Here is a 21,108-nt window from a genome sequence, read left to right on the forward strand (position 1 = left end):
AAAGAATAGGAAGGATTTGTGAACTGCAGCTGCTTGATATTGTAGTACACACAGTCTATTACGCATTCCCTCAGTCAAGTTTGAAAACTGTAAGTACAGTTTGTAAACCAAAGGCTTATGCAGAATCATCTCCGGCTGGTCGACAAAGACAATACCTTTGTATAGAAAACAACTCAAAGCCAAGACACATACACCGCTTACACACGTTAAGGTCTATGTGCGCACGTAACACGTATGACTAGTAAACTCGTTGTTTAGAATGTGTTTTGATCAAGTGGTGAAGTTCAGCTGTTGCTGATTTTTCCTGTTCTTCAATAACTTCAGTAATTAGTGTTCTAAGCATTAAAGAGCGGAGCGAGCATATTGATCATTACGATAGCGCAGATTGTGATGTGGATATTTCCCTATCAAAACGACAAACGCTGCAATTATCCCGTATTCAGTTATTAAGTTATTAATTTGCGTTTATGTGTACGGCAAATCCATCGTAAGGTAGACCTTTGGATAATGTTGACAGGTTTCAGGTTGACATTACTGATAATGATTGCTACCAAAAACTCAGTTTTTGCCAACGCAACAAGATTGATTGGTGAGTGGACGTTTATCGAGTTTTATGATTGAACAATCCCCAGACCTTAACCAAAATTCGGATTAATGAAAAATCAATGAATCTCATTACAAAATCAACAAATTTTGATTTTTACTATCAAAAACAGAAATTTCATTTTAAACATATATCACATTGGTCCACTCGCATTTCCATCAATCGCACGATCCATCTTTCCAACCATCTCGCCACCGTTCATTCACTAATCGACAATCGAAAAGAGGTTTGCCCAATTTGCTATTCACTTTATTATGCATCCGGCACAGCCATTGCGACAGTGAGTGCTGTGACGTCGCCTCAATGGGCTCATTGGCTAACCTGTAAATGGTAATGGGAAACGAATTAATGCAACGAACGAACTGTGTATTGGCCTGCACAGCACGTACTCTTTCTGAAAATCTTTTGCGCACATATCGCATGGATACACTTTGGCGAAAATACTGAAAAATGATGACACATTGCTAACATCCTCCTTGTTCGGTACATCCGGATAATTTGCGGCCATCGTATGTAGAAAGCCCCAGGTGGATCGGCCGAGATCATCCTTGTCGTATGGACAGCCATGTCTCTCGCTAGAATTCAATGTAGTCGTTTCCGTAGGCTAGAAAGATGAAAAATAAATTTACAGCAATGTCGGATGAATTTCTAGGCCCGGATACGTGGTGTTCGATCAGGCTCATTATATACCATTTGGAAACAGGGGTTGGTGTACACTAGATTACTATTTAATTAGCAGTTAAAGTTGAGAGTAGAATGTTGTTGAAGCTTCTTTGGTGACATATTTTTCGACATATTTGTCTTTGCACGAACTTCCGTAACTGTGTACACGATTTCTAGATAGATAGACTAGGTCAGGGTTTCAAACGACTCTCCTTGGGACCTTACAACAATATAGAGGATTTTCAAAATTTTTGTGCTGTTGAAACGACTTCAAAGCCAGTCTGTTTCACGCCTGCCATGGGTTTAAAACTTATTTTCCATGACATGTTAATATAACGATTCCCTCATGGAATCCATGCCATTCAAAATTAATGGACAATAGGAATTACTCAGGCATTTCCTAACTTCACATAACCTAACGTTAACTGTGACTACACAAATAATTATCGCAAAATCATCTAGATGTTACTCAATAACATGACGAAATTTGTCGCAAGAAATGGAAACACACCTGCTGAACCCTTGGATGAGAGAAGCCTTTTGACATTATGAAATATCTCAAAATGAATATAGACCCGATCGAGCCACTGTTGTGGAGTAAATTAACATTTAATTCAATCACCTTACTGGTCTGTCCTGCATTCTGATCCCCGGCGTTTGAGCCAAATAAAACATTTTGCTTCTTTGCCCATGACTTGAAATCCGTACATGTTCTACACGGTACAGCTTTGTCAGCACTATTTGAATTCGGTTCTAATCCGGGCATTTTGTTTTTATTTATAAATTTGCGGAATCAAATGCGTTTTCCAAACTACACTTTCATAACACTAGGAACTGCTGATAGATATACTCTGCCAGAGCAGAGTCAAAGAATATGTCAAATGAAAAGTACGCACTCTCTACATGCCATATGTCGCTGTCAGTGTTGACATACACTTGCGGAAATATAAGATCCAACGATTTCATTTGATTGATATCGTTGGATCGGTTGGATCTTATAGCAAATCTCCTGTTCCGTTCAATACGACCGCATCAACTGAAATGAGGGTACAAGCGGGTTTTGTTTGAAAATGTAAAAAATCCGGGACAGTTAGATCAGAAGTTGCTACGCTCTACGAGTAGTTAATTAGAAGTGTGAGGCCGAGGTTTTTCCGAGACAGCCTCAACCATGACGGAATTAACTTAAAACGTTGATCTCAACAAGCTAAACATAACAGAAATTACGAGGGCAGCAAGACCGTGAGTCAGTTAATCCACGCCTTTAGTCGTATAAATTTATACGACAGAGAGAGCTTTTTTCTCCTTTGTTACGATCTGTCAGTTTTTCTATTTTGCGATTTAGTATGGAAATGAAAACTAATATTGAGATATCTTTGCTGTTTTGAGTGGTTTTTCATATTTTTTTGGACCAAAATGTTTTAAAATGTGTTTGGAATCGATTGGCATTAACAGATTGTGTGAAAATATTTTTTTTCTATTTTATTATTATGTTAATGTCAATCGATTCCAAACACACTTTAAAACATTTTGGTCCAAAAAAATATGAAAAACCACTTAAAATAGCAAAGATATCTCAATTTTAGTTTTCATTTCCATTCTAAATCGCAAAATAGAAAAACTGACAAATCGTAACAAAGGAGAAAAAAGCTCTCTCTGAGTGATAAATTTATACGACTAATGCAAAGCACTGACAGTGCGTTGACTAATGGCGTGGATTTATAGCGGAATACCAACACTGCGTTGAATCACTTGAACGTAACATATATTCTCATATCAGAAAGCTTTGAAATTCGAAATTTATTCATCTATTCATTGGTTTACTAAAATTTTAAATTTTCAAGCGCACCTACCACAGTTACTGTACCACTTCATCAACTCATTCGTCATATTTGTTTCGTTGTACGAATTCTTCCGACGGAAGCACGACAGAGTAAAATAAACCATTTGAAAGGCATTTATTGCCAAGCGCGTATGCAAATTATGTTTTCTTCCCGGTATCGAAGTCGAAATTTTCGAAATTTCCCGATATCCAAATACATAAAATTGACTTCCCGCACATACATTTCCCGCTGGTTTGTTCAGCTATCATTCGATTTCCCGGTATCCAATTTGTTTTCCCAAAAATTTCCCGGTATCCTGGATACCGCGGATACTCATAATTTGCACACGCGTAATGCCAAGCTTTTTAACGTTGCGATTTGGCAACGGACTAAATGCAACATTAGAACTCACCCACAGCGCAAGGCTGTGACGCTTTTCCATTTACCAGGGCTCACGTTTAGTGAATGATTTGAGAAAAAGAAGGGCGTTTCGACCTCGAGAACTAGCGGCGGTCCAAAAGTCAGAGTGGACTGACTATCTTCAGTTGTTTCCGCTAGCCACTTACACAAGACAGCAGTAAATTTCCGGTTGAATAAATATTTGAATATTTACATAGACAAATGCCATCATCCGATGGAAAGTTTGGACATGAGAGTAATGCCACTTCGAAAAAAAAAACGAAGCGTGGCAGACAAGAGTCAAAACATTCAGCAAAAACAGTCACTAGCACTCTACTTACTCACTCATCATCACAGAAACTTGACAGCCGATTCACTCATTCATCTGTTCGTTCATTGGAAAACAGAAATCAAAAAATTGATCCAGAACTCTAGGTCCGACTTTAAGTCCGGTACAAAATGGTATGCTTCGGGCAGCTTGTAGCAGCTTGTAGAACCTAATTTAGACTATCGAATGAGTATTTCAGATAGCTTAGCTGCTAAAACGAGTGTCGCACATTGGATCTATTTCATCACGATACAAATGTAAGATCAAAAGTATGAGCACCTGAGTCTTCCGTATTTCATATGTAGTAACAATGGATGGTATATCCAAATGTTAGTTCATTGTTCTTGTTAGTGTGCTTACAACGACTGAAGATATTAGATTGGTTATTTTCTTTGCTCTAAATCAACATGTCGCTTATCAAAAATCCACGAGTTGAATGCGGAAAAATTCTGCAGAACTGCACTGGGCAGTACTTTTTTGTGTGCTCCACATGCGAACTGGAATTCGTGACATTGTCAAGCTTTCTGAGTCATCAAAATGATGGACATGAGGCCGATGAATTGCGAAATCAATCAAATGATTTGACCATACCGTTCTTGGAACAAACGGACGAGATTACAGTCGACACAGATACTTCAGATTCCGCGGATGATTGCTCCGAGCCTGTAGAGAAGATCAGGGCTGGATTGGGTACATCTTCTCAATGCGAACCGCGACTTACCAGATTAGTTTCGCCGAAGCCGAGAAAAACGGCCAGAAAGATTGGTTTCGGTAATAAATCTTCTACTTAAGACACATTGATTGATTAACTGACGTTTATTAAACAGCACCTTCGTTCGACAAATACAAGTGTAAAAATTGCCGTGCAACATTCAGTACAATGGTCAATTTGGATTATCACGAAGTGGTATGCATGATGTTGCCGGTGGGATTCTATTCTGACTAACAAACCGTTCGACGACAAAATTGGACTACAGACACACAAGTGACTGTGCAATCGATCCTTATTATCCATCCATTTTCACATCCTACCTACATCTATCTACCTGCATTGAAAGGTATATCCATCGAAATGCAAAATGAATTATTGACTAAATGAAACTATTAATAAGTGAATTGAATTGACTTAGGCCGACCATGTGTACAAAAATTCTCTCCTCTCAAAACCCTAGCGCTCTCTCTCTCAATTTTTTTTTCTTGGTCACTTTCGAAAAATGGTCGGCCTAGATGTCTACCCGTATTGAGGGTATCTACATTTATACGAAAAACAAATTATTGAATAAATATGAATTGTGAATTATATGCTGCCGATTTTAATCTCAGTTCAGTCGTATTTACGAGTTTATATTCGGATGGAATTCTGTCATCAAAATTGAAGAAAGAATATGGTCCAGCGAGTGACCGATGATCAGAAATTATTTTTTGAAAGTCTACAAACATCTAGAGAAATTTCCGAAAAAAACTCGAAATTATTTTGAATACTCACCTTCTGCCGGCAACACCTAATCGATGCGATGTTGTAAAAAAATAAAAGCTTGGTCAAAAGGCTGGCAGACGTATTTCTAAATTTCACTGGAGTGCACAATTCGCAACACCTGATCCTTTACCACCTGGTGTTCGTACTGTTTGTTTATGAAAGTACTGTATTTGTCAGCTTACTCACCCTCGCTTGTGTTATTTCATTCACCACTAAACAAAACACTATTGACGTAAGCAAGAAAGACTAGCTATTGCAAATTCCGCACTAGAGCCAAAACCGAGAAAGTCCCGTAGAAATGTTTCGATGAAGTTTATTGAAATTTTTAAAGGCTACTGGAATAGCTTTCGTGCTTTCACCGACACGGAAATTGCTAAAGTATTGTACTTTGCAAGGTGTAAAACATCTGGTCTAGGACATTTTGTCCACTCATCTTGCAGAATCTATCAATACCTGTTAAAGCAATCATCATCCGTGTACTCTATGAGGGACGGTAGACCACGTCTATTTCTTCTATGTCTCGACAATTCTGATCCATGTTCTATTTGACATTTTTTCTGCGTCCGAAGAAAACAAGTCATCGAAAATACTCATGGTGAAAATAATGAATTTCTGACAGAATATTTCCGAAATGTTCAAGCATGAGTGGCACTCATGAACATATTCTAGAATATAGCTGAAATATAAGAAATTTTAACAGATAAAGAGCATCAAAGTTAAATATTACAGTTCCTTCACACAGGGGTTTCCTTCACTTATACGACTTAGTTCTAACAATTCACATGTTTTCTCTAGAATTGAACTAAAATCACTCTTCATCCTTCATTTCAAACAAAAAAAAAACGGGTCTTTGCGGTGTATGGGGTATAGGGTCAGATTTTAAATTCTTAGTGCCGGAGAGGTTGTATAGTTTCGGGATTGATGCAACCAAAAGAATGAAAGGTCAACATTTTTGATGTAAATGGTATACAACTGATTTTATATTTTAACTTCGTTTTTTTCTGTATATAATTCTTACAATAGAATCATTTAATCAAATTTTTTGTTGGAAAAATTCTTCAATTTTCTGCCTAAAATGAGAAAAACAAAAAGAAAATATTTCAATGTACAGTGCGCAGTTAAACGAGTTTTTTTCTTTTTTTTTTTTAAATTAAAGAAACAAGAAAATAAAATGACAACAAAAAAACTTTTAAAAGAGAAACAAAAAATTGTCGATAACCTAAAATCACGTGCCAAATATGTGTTTCGAGTGAGCATTATGAGCTTGAGCACTTGAAAATCAAGTGCTACGGTATAAACAATACTAAGTTTTGTTTCAAATAAAATGTACAATGGGTTTGCGCGCAGAAATGTTAGGAACAATTGGTCGACCTTCTCTCCTATCCACTTCAGCAGTTTTTTTTAAATAAATTTTTCTTACAAACTTTTTCTTTTCTTTCGATTTTTAGCAATCTCAATAACGTAGGAATAAGACAGCGGTAAAAAATAGCTTAACGTGAAAGTTCAGGTCAGGTAATTTCATAAAGACAAACCTGACCGACTGACTTTTCCAAACCTTCATACAATTTTTGGTGTAATAGTGAAAACGAACCTGACGAGTCTAACCTGATGGCCATGTTCCAGGTTCAGATTAGGTTCAACTATGACAAACTTGTTTTCTTTCAAATACCATCATTCTGAGCCTTCACTGAATTTGTATGGAAGTCTAGTCGATAATACCCTTTTTCACCGTCTCCACACCAAGCAGATGAACAAAAATTGACCGGCGCACGTATCTATTTCTACAACGACACTACTGATTGTCTGTAGATTCTTATTCCCAATTTTGCGTCTTCATTATCTCCAATTTTTGTTACGAAATATGTATTTTTGAAGAAGCAGTACACCGCTTGTGTCCCAATATTTGTTTTTACTTTATGTGAGAGAAGATCAGCCATTCCATCAATTCCTTCCGATTCTGCGCAAGCCCGAATTCTGTATAGCCTAAGTGATTTGAGTAAAATGTCTATCCTGCCTATCGTTAATTCTTATTTCTTTTGTGAAAACAGAAACCTTAATTCATACAGTACAGTAACTTTTTGTTGTTATTTCATTTATCGAGGTTTTTAAGTTGAAATTAAGGCCAATGTTTCGTTACATTTATGTGCATCTTATTAAACGAAATAAATTACAAAATAACTCCAAGAACTCCAAATCGCTTTCGGCTGAATTGATCAAATCGAGAACGAATTTATGTAAAATTGTAAAAAAAATTCAAGCGTCGACTTCAAGTTGGGTGGTACAAATTGTGGGAAAAAATCGCTGAGTCTAACGTTGATGTACTTGTTTGTTAGCTGTCTACCTGAAAGTTTTTAGTCGAATCCACTGTCTATGAAACACCGACTTCTTTAGTGTCTTTGGTGAGGCAACCGAATATGCTCTAAATCAAAAGTGACATCTCGACGAATTGGGTAAATGCTGAGCTGATTTTGAAACATTCCTGTCTCTATATCTTTTATTCCCTTTGAGGGGGTCCTTGCTGCGTTTTGAAATTTTAAAGTTTCGACGACGAGATATTCCTAAAAACTAGATTTCTAATCACTGATGAGAATTTGATTCTCCAAAAAGTTTCTATGTGATATTCGCGAATTGCAAGCCGGTTACAGTGACCACTCAAGAAAATGGGCCCTTTAAGACATTTCATTGTCAATTTTTAGATTTTGAAAACACTCAACTCCGATAAATCAATTAGGATTTCGATTTTCCTTTACGGTCTCTAGAACTAGCGAGTTTGCGAGTATCAAAAAGTTGGTTCCGAATCATGCATTGTGGTTTATTGTTTGTCCCATGCGAAAGTCATTTTCACACGGGGCAATCAATAAAATCTTTTCTGGAAGGCGCTAGGAAAGTATCTCTAATGCAAAATAAATGGAGAGCTCACCAATGTCTTACTATCAATTCTAACAGTAAATAGATGAAAAATGTGAAAAATGGAAAGCGACGTGAGTCGACTCCACTCGAAACTCTCCAAGGATGATTTATCGTCGAACCGATGTGACGTTGCGGTTTCTTGGTTCATAGCAATCGCTCCACAGCACTGGGACCTACACACCGTCCAAAAAGTCTCGGGACATGGCGCTTTTACTGAAAATTGTCAATTTGACGACAAAATTAAGTTTGACACACAAATTACTGTGTGCTGCTCACTCTAACCTCATCGTTAGGATGCCTTTCGATGAAACAACAATTTTGTCTGACAAGATGTTTGTGAGAATTTTGATTTGTTTTAAGGAACTTACGTCAAACTCAACCATTTTCAGTTTACCTCTATTCTGCTAGTAGGAGGAATCTAACGTTCAGATCTGACTGTTTCGCCTTCGACTGACATGTGGCATAAAACTCGTTTTAGCATTTTATGTGTCACATAATTTAATGTAAATAAAAAAAAAACTTTCTTCAACAATAATGAAAATTCACTGCATTTACGCCGCATCATTAATAGTCAACTGTGGTTAAAGATTGCTTCTGCATTTAATTACGATTTCGGTGCATTGTGTCGAAACGACAAAATCTTATAATTTTACAAATTTTCATTTTGTAGTGCAACCTGATCACTCAGCCAATTCAGCGATGGACGTTAGGCACACATCGTTGTAATTTTCAAAAAAATAAAACTTAAAGAAACCAAAAGAAAAAAAAACTTAAAATTCTAATCCTATCTTCTTTTTATAAAAAGGATTGATTGGGCTCGGTACCGAATTCGGTTTTAACAGTCCTTTACCTGGTTTCTTAGCACTGTCGTACGGTATTTTCGGCGAACTTCTTAACTGTCGAATGTATTCACTTGTGTCTTGGCTACGGTTCAATTGTAACATAATTTTAACTTTCTTTTCAGCATTGCTAGGCGTGGATGGTGTGGATGGTCCATTTGGTGTACTTGGTGTTGGTGTTGGTGTCGACGTCAATGTCGTCGCTTTCAGTTTGTGTTTTCTGCCCGCAGCTGGACTCGAAAATTGCTTCGATTGACTGTCGTCCAAATTGGTCTGTTTCTTGTTGGCATCGCCGATTCGTTGCTTTAGATTGCTTTTTGAAATGAAATATTCCACTTCTCCCTCCTGTAATGGTGTATCCCATCCTTCGGTGACAGTAAATGGTCCTATAGCAACAGATGTGTCAAAAAAAGACTTGTGCTGATTTTATGGGATCCTTACCGGTTGTTGAGTTGATCACATTTTCCATATCGGGATCCGCGGAGCTACCGTTCATAGATTGGTCCGGACATGAATTGCTAACGTCAACTGAAATCTCTTCTGGGGTTAAGTCCGTTTCCACCCACTGATCTGTTTCCACCGATTTCTTCTTCTTCAGCTTGGGGTCGTCAACCTTGCAGATTTTGGCTTTTTTCGCTGGCTGTACCACTTCTGCACCACTCAACACTTTCTTTCGCTTTTTCTTGTTCAATTTCTTTATGTCTCTTGACGGCTGGTGCAGTTCCGTTTCGAAGTCAATCATCTCTTGCGCTTTATCTTCAATGTTTGGCATATCGATTGGCGTCTCGTTGATTTTCATGTTCTGTATACCCAACGGAAATTTGCCGGTCGCAAACGTTGTGTAACTGGAAAAATTGATTGAAATTAAAAATAACGATTTCATGTCAAGGTCGCTGGCCGACCTAATATTCAACATACCGATCGATAATTTTCCGTATCGTTTTCCTGCTTTTAACATTTGTGCACGGCCCATTTTTATACTGTTCCAATTTCTTTATGATATCCTCCGGATCGAATGGTATTTCTGGTACAACGACATCCACACGACCAGCCCGTGGATCCATTGCGGACGTAACTGAAATAAACATTCGGCGTTGCATTGTATTGTCGCAGCGGATAGGAAATCGTTCATAAATACTTACTGTTCGACTCATCTCCCTCATCATCACTGTCAGCCGTTTCACTTGCCGTATCATTTGCATTTTCGTCGGACACCTGTTCTAATTCGTCAATCGATGTGCCAGGAAAACCCATCTGTTAAGTCGGTAAATTGGTAAGTTTTCGTCGATTATTTACGGCACAACAAACATCATCCGACTTACGTTTTTCCACGCCTCGAACTTTTCTGTGTATGCTCTGCCCAAATCACTTTGATATAATAGACCGTCGAATATGTGCTTTATTGTGTGAGCGACGATTTTCGGATCCCGTTGTGTCGCTACGCACATAGCAAACGGTTGCAACAGCAATGTAACTTTTGATCTGGAAATTTTTCCCACAGACACCTGCGATGAAATGAAAAGTTCAGCATAAGTAGAGAGATAAAGTAGCTGGTTGCGTGGCTGGTGCACAAAATGAAAATATTTCCAGCTGTTGAAACTTCGTGAATTTTCGACAGAAAAAATTGAAAGAGCCCAAACCTGGCTATGTGTGGGCTCGAGAAAGTATAGTAGGAAACGTGAGTCTATAATTTGCAGGAGGTAAAAATTGTTCGTTGCTACGGTACATAGGTCTCAGAGCCACAGATTTGCTTATAAGCAAATTTGGAAATGAATTAACTCCAGCACCAGTTTACCGGAGTTTATTTACAGAACACACAGATGCACTCAACAAACACCCCTCCTCCAACCTCACACACGTACACACACATACATACATATCGTTATTTATCGATTTTATTTGTCTTGTTCAACTCGTATATATAGACCTACCTTCGCTAGTTCGTCGAGGAAAATTTCGGTGAAGTGCATTAAAAATCCAATTGATGTTGACTTGTCCAGAATGCTTTTTTCGACGTGTTCATTCAGTTGTTTGATAAGTTTTTTGTCCCACTTGTGACCGTGCAACACAACGAATATTTGTCTGGTCACCCGCCGAACCAGCTGTAAATTCACATTCGAGGCGAAATTAATTTCAAATTCCACAAACAAACCATACTGTTTGCAAAGTAAAACATAGCCTAGAATGTTGAGTGAATCTTTAGTGCCACCAGCGTAAGATTGTTACGCCGTTTGTGCAATTAAACGCAAAACGAGGTTTCTCCATTTCATGTAACAAAACAATACAATTTGCTGAACGCAAAACGAGGTTTCTCCATTTCATGTAACAAAACAATACAATTTGCTGAACGCAAAACGAGGTTTCTCCATTTCATGTAACAAAACAATACAATTTGCTGAACGCAAAACGAGGTTTCTCCATTTCATGTAACAAAACAATACAATTTGCTGAACGCAAAACGAGGTTTCTCCATTTCATGTAACAAAACAATACAATTTGCTGAACGCAAAACGAGGTTTCTCCATTTCATGTAACAAAACAATACAATTTGCTGAACGCAAAACGAGGTTTCTCCATTTCATGTAACAAAACAATACAATTTGCTGAACGCAAAACGAGGTTTCTCCATTTCATGTAACAAAACAATACAATTTGCTGAACGCAAAACGAGGTTTCTCCATTTCATGTAACAAAACAATACAATTTGCTGAACGCAAAACGAGGTTTCTCCATTTCATGTAACAAAACAATACAATTTGCTGAACGCAAAACGAGGTTTCTCCATTTCATGTAACAAAACAATACAATTTGCTGAACGCAAAACGAGGTTTCTCCATTTCATGTAACAAAACAATACAATTTGCTGAACGCAAAACGAGGTTTCTCCATTTCATGTAACAAAACAATACAATTTGCTGAACGCAAAACGAGGTTTCTCCATTTCATGTAACAAAACAATACAATTTGCTGAACGCAAAACGAGGTTTCTCCATTTCATGTAACAAAACAATACAATTTGCTGAACGCAAAACGAGGTTTCTCCATTTCATGTAACAAAACAATACAATTTGCTGAACGCAAAACGAGGTTTCTCCATTTCATGTAACAAAACAATACAATTTGCTGAACGCAAAACGAGGTTTCTCCATTTCATGTAACAAAACAATACAATTTGCTGAACGCAAAACGAGGTTTCTCCATTTCATGTAACAAAACAATACAATTTGCTGAACGCAAAACGAGGTTTCTCCATTTCATGTAACAAAACAATACAATTCATAGTCACATCACATATTACAAGGAAATCTAAACTATTCTCTTTGAACGGCAATGCGGAAAGATTCATTCTTTCCATGCATTCGGTATGAACTGGACCTTACCATCATAAACGCATTTACAATAAACATTCATAATTGTATTACCGGCGCCGGTATGACACTTCAATGACACTTTAAATTATCAACCCCCAAGCATAGCAAACAGCACTGCATTGAAATACAATATCACTCGACGAAAGCATTTATGTACTTTTGAGAACAGACAGTTCCACATTTTCCACAATAAAAATTTGATGCTCCGTTTTATCCCACGAGTTCTATCAATCAAGCAATTTTAATCGTAAAAGCAAATTCAACGAAATCGGTAGTTGCCGGGATCAGTTACACCAAATGATGATTTGTAGAAATCTTTCGAAACGATAAAAAAGTAGAAATGCACACCAAGTGTCATACCCCGTATACCACGTTAAAAACACAAAGAAACACTTTCTTTACCATCATGAATTTGTCGATGCGCCATTGGTCAATACCGAACCATTCTTTTCCCATAATTTTTAGGAATGCACCATAAAACCGTATTGAGACATCCTTTTTGTCGAATGAATGAAGCAAACTTGCCAAATTTTCAGCTAGTTTTTCTTGTGTTAATGGTTTGTCAGACATCCACATGCAGAAGAAGAGCCCCTTCCACAAATGTATTATGTCCTGATCGGAGAAAGCTGGATAAATGTGTTTCGATTAGTTTACCATTTCAAGTTAATAAACAAAAACTGATTTATAAAATCATCAAAGTAAATCACACAGAAAATTACGCACGATTCGAGCTATTGCTACGTAATTGAAGCCATTTGCCAAGCTTTTTCAGTTCCTTTTCACTCAACCGCGGGTCGTTTCCCGCTAGACATTTGATAAACTTCAATTCCTGTGCAACGTATAGGCTAGCACTAACATTTGGAGTTATTTGCACTTTCTTCTTCATTTTTTTGGTTTGTTTTATAGAAACACGTGGATTACTCTGGACCTTCATATTAACTTGACTTGACACCTTTAGACGCTTTAAAAATGTGATCATGGCTGACGTTCAAGACAAAAATATTATATCGACATTTTGTTGCTGTCAGGTTGGTTCTTTCGCCGGAAAATAATTTGGCTTTCGAAATGTTTTTGGCGCGATCGTTTGAATTTTCATCGGATTATATAATTATCACCTATGGATGGTTTCTTATCATTTTTCAGCTCTCGATTTGCACAATATACATAATGAAGAATCGACTGGATCGCCTATTCCAGTGAGAAATATTTATCTGATGATAAAATCCATTATTGTCTGAGTCGGTATCGTAGAGTTAGGTTTTCGTGATTTACTTAATTTCACTTGTGCAAAATTATGGGATATTTTTTAAGAATTCGAACTTCAGTTCTATTGTCAGTACTATTGATTGGTTCTATTCTGTTCCAGAGTCGACAACGAGGTCTCGATAGAGTTTTCTAATGACAATACTTTACGTGATAAACGATGGAAAAGGGAATTGGCGTTATAACCGGTGGTGGAGCGAGCTACTGCTCTGATAAAGATAAATAAATTTATTATCAGCTTTTTGCAATCTAAGCTAGATTATGAATGGCTAAAGCGCTACTAAAGCTTAACTTTCAAAAAATTGCGTAGTAACAAAACAATCAAGACATGACATATAGGGCGTTCCATTTCGGATATAGTTCACTTTTATGCCGTGGAACATCATACAAAAAATGAGTTACGTGTTCACTTTCGGTATTTTTTATATGAAGATGCCGTTTCCTTTTCCATACAAACAAATTCACCAAAATTGAATTTGTGTGTCGTGGTGAATTTTTTGTATGAAACGTGGTGTGTAACCCAAGGTTCTGAAAGAACAGGTTAAGACACCCACGAGGGCGGCTGACACACAAATTTTGACAAATAGATGCTATTTATTGAACATACTCATTAAAGATTGTTTGAAATGTCAACTTGAAGAAAAAAAAAGTTTTTATCTTGTTGACATTTCAAACAATCTGTATTGAGTATGTTCAATAAATATCATCTATTTGTCAAAATTTGTGTGTCACTGCCTTCGTGATCAACTCAGATGTGTCTTAACCTGTTCTTTCAGAACCTTGGTGTAACCTGCAAGGCTGTATACTTTGGGGAGGTCACACAGATACAGATACGCGGGTTACACACCACAGTTGATGATAAAATGGCCGATTTCATACAAAAATTCACCTACTCTGATGATTCTCGTCGTCTTGATGATGTGGTGAATTTTTTTACATGTAAAATCATCAGAAGTGGTGTGTTCCCGCGTATCTAATAAAATGGGGGTCTGCGTGACCTCAAAGTATACAGCCTTGGTAACCTCAAGACTGTATACTTTGGGGAGATCACGCAGACCGCCATTTTATTAGATACGCGGGAACACACCACTTCTGATGACTTTACATATACAAAAAATTCACCACATCATCAAGACGACGAGAATCATCAGAGTAGGTGAATTTTTGTATGAAATCGGCCATTTTATCATCAACTGTGGTGTGTAACCCGCGTATCTGTATCTGCGTGACCTCCCCAAGTATACAGCCTTGGGTAACCTGCGTATCTGAATCTTCGAAACTTCGAAAAGTGTGTCGGCCATTTTAACTGTCAACCTGGTATACACTGTGTATACACTACAGTGTACACCGTATACACCTACACATAATAAAAAAAATTGTGACATCTGTAAGATTCATCAAAACACATCATACCTTACATACGTCAGACAAGGAAGTGTAATATTTTTGTTTTTGTCGTGAATCTTTCGGCGCTATGAATATCCTTCACCACAAAAGCTGGCATGTCCGGAATAAAGACAACATCGCTCGGTAATCATCTCTGAAACAATTCACATTTTTGTAATTGCAATTATTAATTGTGATTCCTTTCCAGTGTTCGTCGAGATGAAGCCAAAGCTAAAGCTGAACAAGATGAGAAAGAGAGAAAAGTTGCCCTGGCAGTAAGTAGATCTTAGTATTCAGTATACGGACAGTCTCCATATAATTGTAAATAATTACAGGAACAAGAAGTAAAGTTAAATTACTTGCGAAACAAAGCACAGTGCAGTGATCAACGTCAAACAACCGTTCAAGATGATGATTCGGCTTCCCAAGAAATTCGTACCGAAGACGACGGCAGTAAATTGAAACACATCAACTTTTTCCAAGACTTGGAAGATGGTGCTGAGGTTAGCGTTGGTGGAAATGCAAAATACATAAAGGAGAAGAAAGATGAACAGGAAAAATATGAAAAACAAATTGGATACCTGACGTATTTGGGCCAAGATACGAATGAAGCATTAGGTAAGTTCAAATTACTTCACATTACTACACACACAGTAGAGGCACGGATAAATTTGATATAAAGAAGATGTCGAAGTCGAAACCTGCGGGAAACGGTTTCGAGCTCCTGTCAGTTGGAGTGCTGTGTTTAGAGACATAGACCGAGTAACAATTTGACGATTCCATTGAAATTCAGCGTTTAAAAGTTTTGGTAAGGTAGCACCTTCCTGCTGTTCAGTTTACTGATCCTACTTAGAAATTACAAATTTCCTTGCGGTATCCAAAGCATTATCGTTAGTAAGATTTCAAGAACGTCTCCACAGAAATTTCGACCATTTTGGGGACTTGTACTGCGGTACATCTGAATCAGAGGAACCTATTGAAGATTGTCAGCAGCGTGACATGGCACTAATTTTCACCAAAATTTCATCTATTTGCAGGGAAACGAGACTGGTACGATCTAGCTCCGAAGAAAATTGACGCATACGACGATCGAGGCAAGAAACTTGAAGTCGGTCTAAAAGTGAAAGACTATCACGATCCGCTGAATGTCATGAAGAAATACATCAAAGAAACGGAGAAACTGCAAAGTGCAAAAGCCATTTCGGCAACAAATAGCCACAACAAAACACTATTTCCAATACTGACTCACGTACAGAAGCACCACAAGCACAAAAGCAAAAAGTCGTCGAAGTCGAAAAAACACAAAAAGGAAAAGGCAAAGAAACGGTCCCGATCCCGATCACCGATAGAATCACGAAAATCGGACGAGAAAGTGCAAAAACTACTACGATTACGTGCGGAACGTTTGCGGCGCGAAGAGATCGAAAGAAATCGAACGAAACTTTTGCTATCGAAGTATGATGTGAAACAGGAAGACGAACCAGTAATAGCCGACGCCAGAGGAGTGTCAGTGGCACCGACCGTAATCGAACCAGTCAGAGTTAAGCAGAAGTACAATTCCCAATTCAATCCGGAAATTGCAAAGCAGAATTACGAGGACATCCGTAGATATTAAAATCGAATTTTAAAACAAAAAAAAATTTCATTTCTACAATCCACATTCCACGTCTCTACAAATATTTTCCGAACCATCTATGATCGTATGGAGATAGCCAATTATTACAGCCACTTAAATTGTTCTGGATGACGTACTTCTTTGTGTACGGATTTATATTGTCCCGTTCGTTACGTGCTTCCTCAGCAGCCATTTCCTCCATCATTTCCTGGGACACAACCTTTGCTTTGAACGGAAACTTCTTTACTATTTTTGTAAGCAGGTCCTTCACCTAAAGAAGAGAATACCGTTGTTAGAATTGCATCGATGTAATAAAACCATTATCGAGACTGTTATACAAACAAAGCCGAATAGGCATCGTGAGCAATGGGCGATTCGTCGATTTTTGCCCAAAGCAACAAGTTTTGCGACTTTCAATTCGAATTCGCTCTGCGAAGGTCATAATTGTAACAAACCTTCGGAACAAGAGCCGTTTGTCATTTGTCACAGACATACCGAATAGACCCTCACTCAAATGCCATCATTCCGTGGCAGTAAAGTTACCTCTTGAAACTCAATGGTACCGCCAACTTCAATTATGACTCTGCCAGCCCTAACCGGTGTTACATAATGATCAATGGCTCCTTTGCCACCACCCATCCGTTGTCCCTGGCCCTTTTTAGTGATAGGTTGCCATGGCGGCGGTACTCTCCAGATCGCAAACATACGATTTGCGTCGATGTTCCTAGCAATTTCTAAAAGATAAAGGACAGTCTATTGATAGCAATTCGGTTCGCTGATCCAATGCAGCTGCACATACTTAAACGAATCATTTCGAAGAATCCGTAACGCATTCGACCGCCACCGGTAGCGACAATTCCATACTGTTTATGTAGCAACGTGTTGTGTACCAGTTCCGGGCCGCGCATAAATCGTAAACATTTTTGCATTTTCGGTGGCTTAATGTTGGACTGAAATTGTGGCACTTTTTCCATAATTCTCAGTTTTGGCCGTTCGTACTTTTCAATGTCTAGTGATTGGACGAATCGAAATAATTAGCTGACACAGTTCATCATTCAAAATTTGAGTGTGCAACAAACTTTCATATTTTATCGGTGGTGGAAAATACTTCATTCCGGCTACTTGCTTGGAATTATGTCCGCAGGCTTCAAAGAAATTGTAAATGGTATTAAAGAACTCATTGGAATGATGTGGTCGCATTTATTATTACCCGTTTTAATCAATTGCAATTGCCGTAGCAGGAACATTTTGCTATTTTCAATATTATATATCCCGGCCTGATGGTCTGAGGTAACTTCTTACTGACAATCTTTTTGACATAAACTAACAGGGTGGACCGAAAACACACGTTCTCCGTATCGTTCACTTTTTTGATTATGAGATGATTATACTACTTGTACCTTCATGTGCTCTAAAGACTTTGTGGAATAGCTATTTTCCACTAACATTTGTAATTCTTCTGTTATTCAAACTGCTCCGCCCTTATATGATTTAGCATAATGGTTTTATTGTGTTCATAGTTAGGGCTCTATGGCATGCTAAATTGTTGAATTTGTTCAATACTTGGCTGCGTTTTAGTGCGTTTCATAGGTTTCTTCCAAGGCCGTTCAAAATGTCAATCGTCATCCACAGAGAAGCCAACACAACCTCACTTTGAAGTTTTAACGAATAAATTTGTTTAAGTTGCAGTTATGTTTGCCTCTGTGGATGACGGTCGGTTGTTTTCGGCCCGTCAAAATTCGTTTTTACCGTACGATGGAAGAAACCTCAAGTCGGTCTGTATATATATCTAATTCAAATTTCACGTGAGTGTGCGTTACTCGGTCGGTAAAGTCAGGTAAAGTCAGGTATGGTCTGTCCATACAAACCGGAGGAAATAGCGATTTCATACAAAAAAAACTCAAATTTCAATGATATTCATTGAGAGGTGAGTTTGTATAAATTTTGACATTAGACCATACCTGTTGAGAATACTTTCATTACACTACACAATCCACGCTCTATTATACATTATGCTTAACACACAAGCGACATTGAAAACATGTTTTAGGCCTAGTTCATGACAAAAATGTCGCATCGTAACTGACAAATGAAGATAGGAAGTTTTCAATCCAAAAATACGGTTCCTCCAACTGTTTTCGCGAACTATAAAGCTACTTTCTTGACATTATTAATACAAAAGTGTGAAGAGTGATCATTGCTTCTATGATTCACTTTGTTAACAAACATTCACAAAAAATTCGCCTGTTATGAAAATGAGTTGCTAAGAAAAGCAGTCACATGCACCCCGACTACACTGTAACATAAGGTTCAGCGTCAAGACTTTGTTTGGTAGTAACAATGAATTTTGATTATTTTTGCTCGACTTGATTTTAATTCTGTACATAACTGGAGAACTTCCTACACTGTAGGAAGTAAGTGATGCAGGTTACCATTTCACAGAAACTTTCTCTTAGGTCAAAAAGTAGTTTTGCAACAATGTCGCAAGTCCGTTTCTTTTGGCCGATTCGATGATAACTTACCTTATTGCGAGCCTTATTTGACTTCGGTAAAACCTTTTAGTCTTATTTAAGTAAATCAACTGAGAGACTGTAAGACTGACCTGTAGTGCCCCATCCACAACTAAGATTTTCGATATCGATATGCAGCTTTGGTTACATTTTTCTAAGATTGGTCTGGGGAAAGTCAAAAATGCAATGCACTTCTTGATTCCAGCAGACAAATTCCACTCAATTCCGGTTTTTACACATGACACATAAAGGTGCACAGCATCAAGTTCTTGTTGACTTGACACCTAATTATCCCATTCTTCTACTTCTTCCCAATTATGCAAACAATCCATAAGAACAACACAGCAGTTAGGAAACGAATTTTTGGAATTTATTCATCTCTTGCACATTTGAAAAACAAATGTGCCAAATAATTACACACCTTAAGTCTAGTCTTTCATTTCACCTTCTTCATCCTCGTCGTCGATACCTTTGATATATAACACATTGTTACATCTGATCAGCACTTCGCCCAAGTTTCCTGTAAAACAGACACGAAACGTTTGTCGTTCGATTAAAAACGATCCGAATTATGCGCCACGGATATGCAACCGTTTACCTGTAATGTGTCCATCAATGTGTTCTTCGGTGTTTGCTAATTGTAGGTTCATGTAACCATCAACCGATACCAAATAGCCTTTGTATTCATGGCCCCATTTCAATTTGACAATAACAGCTTTACCGGTAAGGCCATTCAAGAATGGTTTTGGGTTTATTGGCATAGCAGTCGACATGACTAAAATTCGGTTGAATTAGTTTGTTGCCTTCGTTTATCTGAAATCATTATTTACTTACTGAAGGTTTTGATGAGTTTATTATCGGTGAATTGTTAAATTGTTTGGTTCAAATTCGTTGAATATATTGCCAAATGCCAGATGAATGTTTGGTTATGAAGCGTACTGTAGAACTGTCAATATGAGACACACACACACACACACACACGAACACAGAAAATGTGACAAACTCGTTTTTAGTGTATTGTGGAAGCGTACTGCAATTTACGAAAGTACGAGAGGGGTCACAGCAAAAATGTGGTAAATTTTTAAATTTTACTTTTACTTTTGAATGGTCAGTTTGGTAAAGAGAGTATAAAGAAGAGTGTTCAAAGGGTGAATGCCAAAGCAATGCCAAAAGAAAATGTGTAAAAACAAATTTAGTTTCACTTCCCGTAAGATCTGTTTTTTGTAAATTTGTAAAATTTGATAACTCGGTAAAATTTGCAAATATCATCAAGTAATTGCAGTAAGAAACAGATTCGGTTTTATGCATCAGTTATTTCCACTTTAAATTGGTTCGAAAGATTCAATTCGATTGATTACGGTACTTTATCTATTGGATGATATGAATCCGTCGACCTCGGTATTATATAACGAATTCATACAGTCTACTCGAGGGGTAACCGACTCGGGAAATTGACTACACACCCTCAAAGGAATTGCCGGAGTATCCGGTAAATAATTGGAATTGATGGAACTGACCGGAATTGATCTGAATTGGCAGGAATTGATCGGAATTGATAGGAATTGACTGGAAATATGTGGAATTGAAAGTAAATGAGAGTAAATGCTGATAAGTGTGATTATCGGAAAGAAGGACCAGCGAATGCAAAACCACTTTATTTCCTTTTTGTTTTAATTTTAAAAGCTCCCGCACAATAAATAACAAAATAACAGTGTTGATCAGTTCCATTTTAGAACAGGTCCAACGTCCTTTTATGTTCAAAATATGCACACTGAAGGATTCTTCTTCAGAGGATTCTTGTGAGTCAGATACGGAAGAGTTTGAGCCGCAACAAACAAGTGAATATTCGTCGGTGGAATGTTAGGCTGGGGCATTGCCGATGCGAAATGCTCCAGTTTCAAACCAAATTTACAAAAAAATGCA

General features: G+C 37.7%; 6 protein-coding genes across 7 annotated transcripts; 2 read left to right on the plus strand and 4 right to left on the minus strand.

Moving 5' to 3' along the window:
- Window positions 1-670: 670 nt before the first annotated feature.
- LOC119083451 (FAD-linked sulfhydryl oxidase ALR) lies at window positions 671-2,145 on the minus strand. The gene is made up of 3 exons (XM_037193178.1): window positions 1,890-2,145; window positions 994-1,208; window positions 671-925 (listed from the first exon to the last, which is right to left on the minus strand). Exons 1-3 carry the CDS (start codon window positions 2,031-2,033, stop codon window positions 763-765), a joined length of 522 nt encoding a protein of 173 aa, XP_037049073.1. The 5' UTR covers window positions 2,034-2,145; the 3' UTR covers window positions 671-762.
- A 1,995-nt stretch (window positions 2,146-4,140) lies between these two features.
- LOC119083459 lies at window positions 4,141-5,114 on the plus strand. The gene is made up of 2 exons (XM_037193183.1): window positions 4,141-4,585; window positions 4,642-5,114. The coding sequence occupies exons 1-2, from the start codon at window positions 4,222-4,224 to the stop codon at window positions 4,758-4,760; spliced, it is 483 nt and encodes a 160-aa protein (XP_037049078.1). The 5' UTR covers window positions 4,141-4,221; the 3' UTR covers window positions 4,761-5,114.
- A 1,126-nt stretch (window positions 5,115-6,240) lies between these two features.
- Window positions 6,241-13,431, minus strand: LOC119083469 (ribosomal RNA processing protein 1 homolog). Of its 2 annotated transcripts, XM_037193201.1 has the most exons (9): window positions 13,135-13,431; window positions 12,814-13,037; window positions 10,972-11,142; window positions 10,363-10,545; window positions 10,183-10,294; window positions 9,959-10,115; window positions 9,482-9,885; window positions 9,052-9,426; window positions 6,241-6,361 (listed from the first exon to the last, which is right to left on the minus strand). In XM_037193201.1, the coding sequence occupies exons 1-9, from the start codon at window positions 13,388-13,390 to the stop codon at window positions 6,321-6,323; spliced, it is 1,923 nt and encodes a 640-aa protein (XP_037049096.1). In that variant the 5' UTR covers window positions 13,391-13,431; the 3' UTR covers window positions 6,241-6,320. The 2 variants fall into 2 exon arrangements, with proteins under 2 accessions (XP_037049096.1, XP_037049087.1); XM_037193192.1 differs by lacking the exon at window positions 6,241-6,361 and having other exon boundaries at window positions 8,661-9,426.
- A 1,598-nt stretch (window positions 13,432-15,029) lies between these two features.
- On the plus strand, window positions 15,030-16,700 carry LOC119083483 (leukocyte receptor cluster member 1). The gene is made up of 4 exons (XM_037193213.1): window positions 15,030-15,204; window positions 15,269-15,335; window positions 15,396-15,678; window positions 16,098-16,700. The coding sequence occupies exons 1-4, from the start codon at window positions 15,149-15,151 to the stop codon at window positions 16,673-16,675; spliced, it is 984 nt and encodes a 327-aa protein (XP_037049108.1). The 5' UTR covers window positions 15,030-15,148; the 3' UTR covers window positions 16,676-16,700.
- LOC119083495 (39S ribosomal protein L16, mitochondrial) lies at window positions 16,683-18,041 on the minus strand. Its single transcript, XM_037193219.1, has 5 exons — window positions 17,886-18,041; window positions 17,755-17,820; window positions 17,475-17,684; window positions 17,219-17,409; window positions 16,683-16,946 (listed from the first exon to the last, which is right to left on the minus strand). Exons 1-5 carry the CDS (start codon window positions 17,920-17,922, stop codon window positions 16,731-16,733), a joined length of 720 nt encoding a protein of 239 aa, XP_037049114.1. The 5' UTR covers window positions 17,923-18,041; the 3' UTR covers window positions 16,683-16,730.
- A 1,492-nt stretch (window positions 18,042-19,533) lies between these two features.
- LOC119083508 (small nuclear ribonucleoprotein F) lies at window positions 19,534-20,165 on the minus strand. The gene is made up of 3 exons (XM_037193230.1): window positions 20,020-20,165; window positions 19,784-19,960; window positions 19,534-19,705 (listed from the first exon to the last, which is right to left on the minus strand). Exons 2-3 carry the CDS (start codon window positions 19,956-19,958, stop codon window positions 19,614-19,616), a joined length of 267 nt encoding a protein of 88 aa, XP_037049125.1. The 5' UTR covers window positions 19,959-19,960; window positions 20,020-20,165; the 3' UTR covers window positions 19,534-19,613.
- Between the last annotated feature and the right edge of the window lie 943 nt (window positions 20,166-21,108).

The sequence above is a fragment of the Bradysia coprophila genome, chromosome X (genome assembly GCF_014529535.1).
Source record: "Bradysia coprophila strain Holo2 chromosome X, BU_Bcop_v1, whole genome shotgun sequence".
Lineage (NCBI taxonomy): Eukaryota > Metazoa > Arthropoda > Insecta > Diptera > Sciaridae > Bradysia > Bradysia coprophila.

Coding starts and splice junctions, on each gene's coding strand:
- LOC119083451 (XM_037193178.1), bottom strand. CDS start 2,033: ATGCCCGGATTAGAACCGAATTCAAATAGTGCTGACAAAGCTGTACCG. Junction 1,209..1,889: donor ATGCAGGACAGACCAGTAAG/GTGATTGAATTA, acceptor TCATCTTTCTAG/CCTACGGAAACGACTACATT. Junction 926..993: donor GCAAAAGATTTTCAGAAAGA/GTACGTGCTGTG, acceptor TACCATTTACAG/GTTAGCCAATGAGCCCATTG.
- LOC119083459 (XM_037193183.1), top strand. CDS start 4,222: ATGTCGCTTATCAAAAATCCACGAGTTGAATGCGGAAAAATTCTGCAG. Junction 4,586..4,641: donor GGCCAGAAAGATTGGTTTCG/GTAATAAATCTT, acceptor TTTATTAAACAG/CACCTTCGTTCGACAAATAC.
- LOC119083469 (XM_037193192.1), bottom strand. CDS start 13,390: ATGATCACATTTTTAAAGCGTCTAAAGGTGTCAAGTCAAGTTAATATG. Junction 11,143..12,813: donor GCATCGACAAATTCATGATG/GTAAAGAAAGTG, acceptor GTGAATTTACAG/CTGGTTCGGCGGGTGACCAG. Junction 9,427..9,481: donor TGTGATCAACTCAACAACCG/GTAAGGATCCCA, acceptor CTGTTGCTATAG/GACCATTTACTGTCACCGAA.
- LOC119083483 (XM_037193213.1), top strand. CDS start 15,149: ATGAATATCCTTCACCACAAAAGCTGGCATGTCCGGAATAAAGACAAC. Junction 15,205..15,268: donor AATAAAGACAACATCGCTCG/GTAATCATCTCT, acceptor ATTCCTTTCCAG/TGTTCGTCGAGATGAAGCCA. Junction 15,336..15,395: donor AGAGAAAAGTTGCCCTGGCA/GTAAGTAGATCT, acceptor AAATAATTACAG/GAACAAGAAGTAAAGTTAAA.
- LOC119083495 (XM_037193219.1), bottom strand. CDS start 17,922: ATGTTCCTGCTACGGCAATTGCAATTGATTAAAACGG. Junction 17,821..17,885: donor ATTGCAATTGATTAAAACGG/GTAATAATAAAT, acceptor ATTTCTTTGAAG/CCTGCGGACATAATTCCAAG. Junction 17,410..17,474: donor CTTCGAAATGATTCGTTTAA/GTATGTGCAGCT, acceptor TTTATCTTTTAG/AAATTGCTAGGAACATCGAC.
- LOC119083508 (XM_037193230.1), bottom strand. CDS start 19,958: ATGTCGACTGCTATGCCAATAAACCCAAAACCATTCTTGAATGGCCTT. Junction 19,706..19,783: donor CATTGATGGACACATTACAG/GTAAACGGTTGC, acceptor TCTGTTTTACAG/GAAACTTGGGCGAAGTGCTG.